Here is an 11774-nt window from a genome sequence, read left to right as displayed (position 1 = left end):
AAAGCCAGCACCTTCCCAACGATCTCAAGATGATAACAGCAACAAGACTCCTGGCCAGCTCTCTGCCCTCTAAGCACCCCATCTCATGCTCTCAACCATCTCAGGAGGAAGGTTTTGTGATGTTTCCTGTTTACAGATGAGGAAACCTGGGATCTCAGCTGCTGTGGAATTTTGCAAAGCTTAAGGTACTTCTCTGCTCTTTTATGAATGGTCCCATGATCAGGCAGCAGAGCCTTTGAGGAGATGGCGAGCTCTCCCTGGAGCTTATTTTCTGGGTTGGGCTTTTGAGCATCTATTCCCACCACACGCCTGGCTGTGGCTGCTAGAGGTCTGGAACTGGTTGCCAGTGAGGAAGGATGTGGGAAGGGACAGTTAGGGAGTTTGGGATGGACATGTACACACTGCTACATTTAAACTGGATAACCAATGAGGACCTACTGCACAGCACAGGGAACTCTGCTCAGTGTTATGTGGCAGCCTGGGTGGGAGGGGAGTCTGGGGGAGAATGGATACATGTATATGTATGGCTGAGTCCCTTTACTGTTCACCTGAAACTAACCACCTGAAAGTAACTATTGTTAATCGACTATACTCCAATATAAAATAAAAAATTATTTAAAAAAAGAAAAAAAAAAGCTCCCATTACCACCTCCCCTTCTCCTCCCCTTCATCACTTATTAAGCTTTCACGGCACATGGATTTGACAATGGGGATAATTATAGGCAGGAAGAGAAGGGGATGACAGAGGATGAGATGGTTGGATGGCATCACCGACTCAATGGACATGGGTTTGAACAAGCTCAGAGAGCTGGTGATGGACAGGGAGGCCTGGCGTGCTGCAGTCCATGGGGTCGCAGAGTCAGACGCGACTGAGCGACTGAACTGATAATTAAAGGTGCTCTCAGTGCCTGCTCAGATCCTCTTTGTGGGCTTGCACATCCACTGCCCAGTCCTGTGAATCATGAACGCTGTCTGCTGACGGCCCAGAGCCGCCTCCTTCCCCAGGAACTTGTCCTCACCCAAACGCGAGCCACGTTTTCACAAAGACACGCACTCCCAACCTCTCCCAGTAGCTAACGACTGACTCACAGAAGAACAAGAAAGGCCAACCCTCTTGCCTCAAAGCTAGACCCCCTCTGGGTGTCATTCAACCTCCAGACCTGCCTGGACCAGGCTAAGTGGACCTCAGCTGAGACCTCATCCTTGCTTTGCTCCGTCCCCTCCCTCTCTGGCCTCCCTCACTCTTTTTCCCTCACTAAATCCCGTGCACCCAAATCCTTGTCTCAGGCTCTGCTACTAGGGAGCCCAGCCTAAGACAGGGGAGGATCCAAGATGTTGCATAAGGCAGGCTCCCTGCCCTCAGGGATCTTGTACTAGAACGTGGAGACAGGCCACCTATGTACGTAAAAATCATCCACAGTACAGGATGGAATAGGCTGGAGAGAACAGTGGTTTAAAAGACAGGAGAAGGTTTCTGTGGAACACGAAGTTCACAGAGGACAAGAAGGGCTGGAAACAGTGGGAACCGCAGGGAGAAAGTTCGGAGGAAAAGCTCCAAGAGGTGTAGGACCCCCTGGCTCACCTCTCCTGTCTCCTCCTAGCTGGTGTCTGTGAGGAGAGGAACCACCCCAGGTCAGCAGGGAACAGGGAAATCTCTGTTTTGACGATCCCAACAACGGGTCTAGCATTGTCCATGGGTGTCCAGGGCTGCCCGAGAGAGCCATGCCAATAAGCCCTGAGGCCAGAAATGAGTCTCTCACTCTCAAGTTTCCCCTGAAAGGCTGGGGGTCTTGGTGCCCCCATAAAGACCTCCTCCTTTCAGGGAAGGGACAGATGCTCCCCATGCTACAGGGCTGGCGAGTCGATGGGCTTGAGGATCATTCTGCAAAGGGCCACGGGCATGAAAGGGGTCCACGTACCTGCCGGACTGAGGGCCTGGGGACTTGTTCACAAAGATTCAAGGATGTAGTAGGCAGCTCCTAGGGCTCCCAGAGCCACAGCAACAGTTCCGAGGGCTCGGAGCACGCGAATTACGATGAGTGGAATGTTTTCTTGGAGGTCTTCTGCAGAGCAAAGCAGAGAACCCATGGGTTGGGGGCAGCTGGGCTTTAGTGCTCATCCCTAGGCAGGGGAAAGTGGAAAACATGAGGATCACAGGAACACCCATCACCCCGCTAAAGGTCCTCCTCTCAAGGGAACACAGCTCCTTTCACCTCTTTCCATAATGCTCTACCACAAGACTCCCTCCAGGATCCAGGGATGGGCTGGCCTGGGATGCCAGCTCCCCTGGACACTCAGAGAGAAGATGACAAGGTGTTTAAGGCCGCCATGTGCCAGGCCCTGTGCTAAACACCTCCCTCCCACCCAGTGTCCTCCTCAAGCCTCACAACCCCCTCTGTGGAGGAGTCCTGTTCTGGAGATTAGGCAACTGAGGAAGCCACATATTACACCCCCACAAAGCGGGTGGGAAAGGAAAGTGTACGATGCTGCTAGTAAGTATGAGGAACGTGAAAATGAAGTCCCTCAGTTGCGTCTGACTCTTTGCGACCCCATGGACTTTAGCCTACCAGGTTCCTCCACCCACGGGATTTTCCAGTCAAGAGTACTGGAGTGGGCTGCCATTTCCTTCTCCAGGGGATCTTCCCAACCCAGGGATTGAACCCAGGTCTCCCGCATTGCAGGCGAATGCTTTATCAGCTTAGCCACCAGGGAAGCCCATGACCTGCTGAGCAGGGCAATTTCATAAACAGAAAGATGAGTGAAGAACCGGTCCCTGGGGCAAAGGAAGCAGGCAGCTAGCGCCCTGGCCTTGAGGGGAGGAAAGGCAGGCCTTCCCCCTTGGTCTGGTGGCCACGGAAGGAGCACGAATCAGATACCATGTGGACGGCACAATTTTTAAGGGTACAGTTCCCTGTTCTGGTTTCCCTCACCATGCCTAGCATCCTATGCAGAGGTGGTTTTCCTACTTGATGGTTTGTGAATCCATGGTGCTCCTTAGCACCAGATGGATGAATGTACTGAGTGGAAAGACAGCTGATCATGGCAATGGGGGTGGGGGTGGGGGTGGGGAGGCCCTTCCTAGCCAGGACTTACCAGGTAGCAGAGCATTTTAGCTCTGGCATGTTCTCCCAACACACCTGGGTATCTGTTTGCGTCACTTCACAAGGCTGAGAGATGCTGATTTTCAAGAATGTACAAGAGAGGGGAGTTGGTGGGGGAGGGGCTGGGAAGAGGATAGAATGGAGATGGGGGTGGATGGGCTCTGCTTTAGGGTAGGTGATGCCCAGATGGAAGACGTCTCCTGTTGGACGTGTGTGAGATCTGAGTACAAGTGGGGCTGCCCTGGCTTCCAGAGCTGGGGGGAGGTGGCGGTCCCGCTCCAGCCCTTGTACGTAGCCCTGCTGCTGCTGCTGCTAAGTTGCTTCAGTCGTGTCCTACTCTGTGCGACCCCATAGATGGCAGCCCACCAGGCTCCCCCGTCCCTGGGATTCTCCAGGCAAGAACACTGGAGTGGGTTGCCATTTCCTTCTTCAATGCATGAAAGTGAAAAGTGAAAGTGAAGTCGCTCAGTCGTGTCCGACTCTTCGCGACCCCATGGACTGCAGTCCACCAGGCTCCTCCGCCCATGTGATTTTCCAGGCAAGAGTACTGGAGTGGGGTGCCATTGCCTTCTCCGTACATAGCCCTGCGCCACTGCAAAAGCCACTGGAGGAGTTCCCTGGACAGGTATCTTCCCACCAGGGGAAGTGGCAGCCACCTGGGGGCTTCGTGGGAGAGGAAGAGAAGGGTGAGGCGGTGGGGGCCACTGGGTCAGGGACAGACCCCTGTGGGGCTGCCAGGAATAGCCTGAGACCTGTTGAAGGAGGGGGAGGACTTCCTCTCAGAAGGGGTACGTGACTTACATTCACAGGTATCTCTAAATTCTGGGGGAAGTTCACATGCGGGTCAAGAACGGGAAGCTTTTGCCCATGGCACAGGCCATGGAAGGAGGCGGTGGCCTGGCAGAGCGTTTAATCACCGAGCTTCTGAGTGACAGGGAGCTTGTGACGCAGGGCTGTGGGAGAGTGTGTTCTGAAGCAAAGAAGAATGAACCCCAGAGGAGAGAATTTGCACCCTTCTGTGCAAGTGGGTTCAGGCAGAAAAGGCCAGAAGCCCCACCCGAGGAAGCAGCTTTCCTCTGGGCCCTGGAGTCCCCAGTGGAGCCTAAGTGCACGCGTGTGCGTGCTCAGTTGCTTTAGTCGTGTCTGACTCTTTGCGACCCTGGGGACCACAGCCTGCCAGGCTCCTCTGTCCATAGGACTGCAAATACGAAGTGGGCCCAAGATTCAGCACCCCCCAGGGGCTGCAGAACCTGTAAAACGTGAGGAGGTTTGGGAATCCTCTCCCTGACATGGTTGGCCAGGCCCGAGGCAGAAGGACATCGAAGATGCGGCTGTGGCAGAGGCCCAGACGACGCCAGCAAGCAGAGCTGCCGGGACAAAGGGAACAGGAACAGAATGCGCGCGGGCCCACTCGAATCAGAGGCCCTGCTGGACAGAGAAGGAGAGAGGTGAGGGGCGCACTGCTGCAGGAGGTGTCCACGCGAGGAGCAGTGGCCTGTGTAGAGGAGACAGGAACGACTGCTTGGGGAAATAATGCATGCTACCTGGGAATAACACAGAGAACACCCATGTAATAGCTCACATTTGGACAGTGCTCTGTATGGCATTAGCCATCGCATCTCATTGTCAGCACTCCTGGATGGGGAATATTGTTATCCTCAGGTTACAAATAAGGAAACCGAGGCTCAACAAATATCAAAGATGTGCCCTGATAGTAAGGAGATGGAAGAATCCGGCTTCAGCTCAGGATTACTAACTCGCAATTTGGGGCTCTTTCCACGGAATTCGAGGGAAGGGATGGCAGCAGAGGACTACCCGTCCTAGGAGAGGTGGCATTGACATTCCTGCACTGGAGCAGCCACGTTCTGTTTTTCTGGAGCTCACAGATTCATCCAGAAGACAACCACTCCAGTGGACCGTCTTTGAGATCCTTTCCCAAGCTTATCTCCCATTGCTGTCCTGAGCGGCAGGTCCCAGAGGAACTTGGAGACAGCGCCCTCTGCTGTTTCACAAGAGGACTCTCTGATGGATCATTCCCTCCTGTAACTACTTCCGTCTTGGCTCCCTTTTTTTTTTTTTTAAATAATATTTGGCTGTACCGGGTCTTAGTTGCAGCTTGCAGGATCTTTGATCACTGTTGTGGCATGTGAGATCTTTAGCTGCGGCATGTGAACTCTTAGTTGAGGCATGTGGAATCTAGTTCCCTGGTCAAGGATCGAACCCAGGACCCCCATGTTGGGAGCTCAGAATCTTAGCCACCGGATCACCGGGGAATTCCCTGTCTTGGCTTCTGGACTGAGCTGCCAACCCTAAAGCCCAAGAAGCCAGTGATCAACACCCATTCTGCTTAGACTTGCCCACGACAGAAACTTTTCCTGGAAAGGGGAGGGATGGGATTCTAAAGATAAGATTTTTCTTTTTTCCTTTTAAAAAACTGGGGGAAAAAAACAAACAAACCGGACACACAATTTCCATTCCATAAAGTTTACCCCTTTGAAGTGTTCAGTGGCTTTCAATATATTCATGAATGTATGCAACCATCATCACTAATTCCAAACTTTTCCATCTTCCCCCAAGCCCATTAGCAGCCCTGCCTATCCTCCACTCCCTGCAGTTCTGGGCAATAGATTTGTCTACTGTGGATATTTCATAAATGGAATCCTACAATAGGTGGGCTTTTTCGAGACTGCCTTCTCTCACTTAGTCTAATGTGTCTGGGGTTCATCTGTGTTGCAGCACGTATCAGCATCGCTCATGTCTTTGATTTTGGCTGCACTGGGTCTTGGTTGTGATGGGAGGGCTTCTGTAGTTGTGTGTGGGCTCCAGAGCATGCAGGTTCAGTAGTTGTGGCATCTGAGCTTAGTGGCCCCAAGACATGTGGGATCTTAGTTTCCCTGACCAGGGATGGAACCTGTGTCCTCTGCACTGGAATTTCGATTCTTAATGGCTGGACCATCAGGGAAGTCCCCATCATCCCTTCTTATTGCCAACTAGCATTTCATTGCACGAATATACCATGTGTTGTTTATCCATTCATCATTTGATGGTCATTGAGCTGTTTCCACTTTTCGGCTATGATGAATAATGCTGCTGTTTTAGTTCTGGTGTGGATGTATGTCTTTAATTCTCTTAGGTATATACTCAGATCAGGAATTGCTGGATCAGACGGCGACTTCATGTTTAACCCTTTGAGGAACTCCTGGACAGTTTTCCATGGCAGTTTAACCATTTTACATTCCCACCATCAGTGTGAGAAGGTTTTGACTTCCCCACAGCCTCACTGAGGCTTGAAATTGTCCATCTTCTTGATTACAGACATTCTTGTGGAAGACTTGTATTTTCTTGAGCTACAGTGTTCTCTGTATATGAAAAGATTTGTATTTTAGAATATGGCATCCTTTATTTAAAGGTCCTCATCCCTTATCACCAACATTCCTTCCCACTCTGGCTCCAAGGGAGACAATTCCTTTGGCAGAAGAAGAGTGGGTGTCCACTGTAACCACGGATGAGCCTCACCAGTTCCTGCTTTGCCTCCGCCACAAATAGAACACCAATCTAGGGGTGAGCCACACACATTCATGAAAAGATGTGCAAATAGAAAGTCTTGTGTTCCACAGATCAGTTCTCGAGGCCATAATCCAGAAAGGTTTATCTCAGTGGTTGACGATCATCAGTTCAGTCACTCAGTCGTGTCCGACTCTTTGTGACCCCTTGGACTGCAGCACTCCAGGCTTCCCTGTCCATCACCATCTCCCGGAGTTTACTCAAACTCATGTCCATCGAATTGATGATGCCATCCAACCATCTCATCCTCGGTTGTCCCCTTCTCCCGCCTTCAATCTTTCCCAGCATCAGGATCTTTTCCAATGAGTCAGAATATCAGGTGGCCAAAGTACTGGAGTTTCAGCTTCAACATCAGTCCTTCCAATGAATACCCAGGACTGATCTCCTTTAGGATGGACTGGTTGGATCTCCTTGCAGTCCAAGGGACTCTCAAGAGTCTTCTCCAATACCACAGTTCAAAAGCATCAATTCTTCGGCACTCAGCTTTCTTTATAGTCCAACTCTCATATCCATACATGACTACTGGAAAAACCATAGCTTTGACTAGATGGACCTTTGTTGGCAAAGTAATGTTTCTGATCATAGCATATACAAAATTTAGTATCATACTCAAAACATTTCCATATGTTAATGGATTGATTCCTAGCCATAGATATATTATTGTCACAGCCATACTTAGACTTGGGACTCACCCTTACTCCTCTCATTTATTTTATGTCCACACAATCTGAGAGGGAAAGCTGTGGCCCTGGGAGTGTGGTGGGCTCAGGACCACAGAGTCACAGGCACTGGCTCAAGGTGGATTCAGAAGCTCAGAAAGGATGTTCTTCCTCCTGGGCAGACCACCAAACCTTTCAGGATTGGAAGATCATTGCTAGCTGAGGGAGGATTCTAAAGTCAGAATAGACCGAAGTTCCCCTCCTAGTGCTACCAGCAGCTGCATGAGAGGCAGCTGTTACACTTGCTTGAGCCTCAGTTTCCCCATCCATAAAATGGAGATGATACTAGTATCTCCTTTATAAGACTGTGAAATAAGATCACTTGGCTGACTCAAATGTCAGTGATAAATGTTAGCTATTACCATTATTAGTAGCATGGTATTAACCAGACCGCTTCCTGAACTCTGTTCGAGTTCTCTCGACACAATCCCATGCTCATTCAGACTCTGGCTACCCAAGAAGATGGGAGACCGCTTTCCCCGGACTGCCATTCTATTTTCAGACAGAGTTAATCGTTGGATACTTTTTAAAGTTGAGCAGAAATCTACCTTCTACAGTGCCTTCCATGGATGAGTTGCCAGATTTAGCAAGCAAAAATATAGGACGCCCATGCAATATTCAGGACACACTTGTTATTTATCTGAAATTTGACAGGGTGGCCTGTATTTTATCCGGCAACCTTATCCATGGGCCCTTAGTTGGACATCTGAGAACAGCGTAGGACAAATCTACTCATATCTTCCAGGTGACAGACAGATAACCTTCAATTCCCTCAACCAAGTCTCCTACACCAGAAGGCTCTTGCCTCCCCCGATTCCTCTCAGCTCCCCAACCTGGACTATCTTCCTTGGACTAGATTGTTAGGTATCTTTTCAGCACACAAACAGCCTGACGAGGACAGAGTAAAGCAGCATGACCGCCTTCCTTGTCCTTCACTGGATTCTTCTATTAATAATGCAGCCTTGGTGTTTATTTGGCTATGTATGGCTCCCAAGGAGCTAGTACTACCCACCGAGCCATGGTGAATGTTCATCTGTCTGAATACCCTGTGGCTGTCTTTAGAGAGGCTCAACATGGTGAGGAGTGACAAAACCCAGGAATGCTGGTCTCTTGGGTAAAAAAATGAACCCCAAACCCTTCACCCTCATCCTCACCCACACAACTCCCCACTGCACAGGTCCAGAATTCACATTATCAGTACATCACGACCCAATCAGAAGAGTTATCAGCCTCTGGGGCAGCCCTGGGATCCATCACTTGAACAAGAAGGCTGCCCACCTGCTTTCCTGGACTGAGAGGATGCTTTGGATTTGGGGTCTGGAGACACGACGTCCCGAGCTGAGTGGCTGTGGCTGACTTCTGGAGCTGGGAGGGCTCGGGGTGCAGGCTGCGGGGGGGTAGAGTTGCTGCTGGGCTGTGAGGTGGACCCCGAGCTGGGCTGCTGCGTGGTGGGCCCTGGGCTGGGGGGCGGCGGGGCAGGCGCTGGGTTGGGCATCAGGGGGGCTGACCCCGAGCTGGGCAGCTGCGAGGTGGGCTTGGGGCTGGGTGGTCGCGGGCTGGATCCGGAGACAGGCTGCTGGGAACTGGACTCTGAGCTCTGCTGCTGCGGGGTGGATTCGGAGCTGGCGTGCTGGGAGGTGGAGCCCCGGCGCCTCGTTTCTGACTTCTTCCTCTTGCCCTTCTTCATGGTGGACCCTCCTGACCTAAGCGTGCACCTACATGGAGCTGCCTAATGTCCCGACTCCCTCGCCGAGGGGCCGTGTGCCCCTGCCCTGGGGGAAGGCTCTGGCGTCCGTCTGGGCTGAGGCCCTGAAGCAAAGAGTCACCCACCCATCTCCTGTGAGGTCACAAAAGCCAGGGTGGCCCCCACAGCAGGGGCTCTGGGGACATTCTTTTCTGTTGACACCTGCCTGCTGCCCTCCGTCCTCCTTGGCTCCTGGAGGTGCCCACAGACCTGGGCACCTGGTTAAGCCTGGCCTCTGAGCCTGTGGCAACTTGGACCCTGCGATTCTGCAAACTGAGACCCTCCTTTGGGCACCTGCCTGCTGGTGTGTCCCTGCGTCTCTGTGCACTATTCCCCTCCAAGACACCCTGGCTGAGACACTTGCTCTATCACTGGTTTTCACGAAACCCCTACCCCCTCCAGACAAACAAACCACTTCACCATGCATTTTGTGAATTTTTGGTAACTAAAGATGTGAGGGTCCATGGAAGATCTATAGCTTTTTACTGTCCCGCTGTCTGCTTCCCCACACTAGATTATCCCGTTTGGAGTGGCTTCCCCCTTCTCCCAAAGTCGGCTCTCCTCACTGTAGGAAAGGACTTGGGGGGGGGGTCCCCAACTTTGATAAGAAACATTGCAATGGGGAAAAGAATTTCCACAAAAACATAACAGCTGTTTGGAAAAATAAACTTTCCTGAAACTCATTACACTGACAATAGCAGTTGCTGTTGTTCAGTTGCTAAGTTGTGTCTGACTCTTTGTGACCCAATGGACTGCAGCACGCCAAGCTTCCCTGTCCTTCACTATCTCCTGGAATTTGCTCAAACTTATGTCCACTGAGTCGGTGATGCCATCCAACCATCTCATCCTCTGTTGTCCCCTTTTCCTCTTGCCCTCAATCTTTCCCAGCATCAGGGCCTTTTCCAGTGAGTTAGCTCTTTGCATCAGGTGGCCAAAGTATTGGAGCTTCAGCTTTAGCAACAGTCCTTCCAATGAATATTCAGGGTTGATTTCCTTTAGGATTGACAGGTTTGATCTCCTTACTGTCCAAGGGGCTCTCAAGAGTCTTCTCCATCACCACAGTTCAAAGGCATCAATTCTTCAGCACTCAGCCTTCTTCATGGTCCAACTCTCAGACCTCTACATGACTACTGGAAAAACCATAGCTTTGACTCCGTGGAACTTCGTTGGCAAAGTGATGTCTCTGCTTTTTAATATGCTGTCTAGGTTTGTCATAGCTTTCCATCCAAGGAGCAAGCGTCTTTTAATTTCATGGCTGCAGTCACCATCCACAGTGATTTTGGAGCCCAAGAAGATAAAATCTGTCACTGTTTCCACTTTTACCCTATCTGTCATGAAGTGATGGGACTGGATGCTATGATCTTAGTTTTTTGAATGTTGAGTTTTAAGCCAACATTTTCACTTTCTTCTTTCACCCTCATCAGGAAGCTCTTTGGTTCTTCTTCACTTTCTGCCATTAGAGTGGTATCATCTGCATAACTGTGCTTGTTGATATTTCTCCCACCAGTCTTGATTCCAGCTTGTGATTCCTCCAGCCCAGCACTTCATATGAGATACTCTGCATAGAGGTTACATAAGCAGAGTGATAATACACAGCCTTGATGTACCTCTTTCCTGAGTTTGAACCAGTGCATTGTTCCACGTCTAGTTCTCACTGTTGCTTCTTGATCTGCACACAGGTGTCTCAGGAGGCAGGTAAGGTGGTCGGGTGGTCTCATCTCTTTAAGAATTTTCCACAGTTTGTTGTGATTCACACAGTCTGACAATAGCAAACCATCTCTCAGGCTCCCAACTCATCGTGCCAATTAGGAGACTATGACTTTCTTGAAGTTAACAATGTGATTGATCTCCATTTTACGACAGAAGAGGAAACAGGATTTAAAAAGACAGCCTTAAACTTCACGCTTGGACTGCAACACAGAACATATTCACAGTAGGATACTCTGCCATGAATGTGTCACTAGTTGGGTGAATTTTTGACTATTAACCTTGAGAGTCTGGGGGCTGATAATCTTGACTCAGGATACGGTTTAGAGTAGACCTTTTACAGTTTAGGGAGAATCCCCATGTAAGGCCAGACCTGACATGAAATATAAAATGACAGGAAATATTTTAAGGATTCTAGAGCCTGAAAACATGTTAATGATTCTCTTTTTGCAAAAGAGAAACTGAGGTTCAGAGAAGTTAAGTTACTTTCCCAAGGTCACACAGCTGGTTGGAGGCATCAATAAGTCCCATTCAAGGCTCTTTCTCTTAGGGAGTCAGATAATTATACAAGCCTTAAAATTAATGTATTTTAAGACTCCTCGAGAGGATTGATGAAAACAAAGGCACAAAGGATTAGAAATGAAAGGAGGCTCAGATCAATAAAGCTGGGTTGAATCTGATTCACCCTTGGCGTGAGGAGGTTCACGGAACAGGTGAGTCTGCAAGAAGGTGGTAATTCTCTGAAGTCAAGAGCAATGGATCTCTCAGCAAGGGATTCAATTTAGAATCAGAGAGACTGGAGACCTGAGTTGGGAACACTGTCCTGATTTAGCAGTCAGGTCAGGAACTCTTAAGGCATTTATCTCTGCACAATTTGATTTTCAGGCATCGATGGGCTTTTGACTGAGGGCCTCAACTTGGTTTACACCATCATTTCTC

General features: G+C 50.0%; 1 protein-coding gene across 1 annotated transcript; it reads right to left on the bottom strand.

Moving 5' to 3' along the window:
• Nucleotides 1–1957: 1957 nt before the first annotated feature.
• SPATA3 (spermatogenesis associated 3) lies at nucleotides 1958–9071 on the bottom strand. The gene is made up of 3 exons (XM_052636383.1): nucleotides 8663–9071; nucleotides 4352–4529; nucleotides 1958–2063 (listed from the first exon to the last, which is right to left on the bottom strand). The coding sequence occupies exons 1-3, from the start codon at nucleotides 9069–9071 to the stop codon at nucleotides 1958–1960; spliced, it is 693 nt and encodes a 230-aa protein (XP_052492343.1).
• Between the last annotated feature and the right edge of the window lie 2703 nt (nucleotides 9072–11774).

The sequence above is a fragment of the Budorcas taxicolor genome, chromosome 2 (genome assembly GCF_023091745.1).
Source record: "Budorcas taxicolor isolate Tak-1 chromosome 2, Takin1.1, whole genome shotgun sequence".
Lineage (NCBI taxonomy): Eukaryota > Metazoa > Chordata > Mammalia > Artiodactyla > Bovidae > Budorcas > Budorcas taxicolor.
This window is presented reverse-complemented; position numbering and strand designations above follow the sequence as displayed.

Excerpts from the sequence above, each read along its gene's own strand:
- SPATA3 (XM_052636383.1), bottom strand. The coding sequence starts at position 9,071 with ATGAAGAAGGGCAAGAGGAAGAAGTCAGAAACGAGGCGCCGGGGCTCC. Across the intron at positions 4,530-8,662 it reads CTCTCAGTCCAGGAAAGCAG|CAGGGCCTCTGATTCGAGTG; the intron begins GTGGGCAGCCTT and ends TTCTCTGTCCAG. Across the intron at positions 2,064-4,351 it reads AACCTCCTCACGTTTTACAG|AAGACCTCCAAGAAAACATT; the intron begins GTTCTGCAGCCC and ends TTTGCTCTGCAG.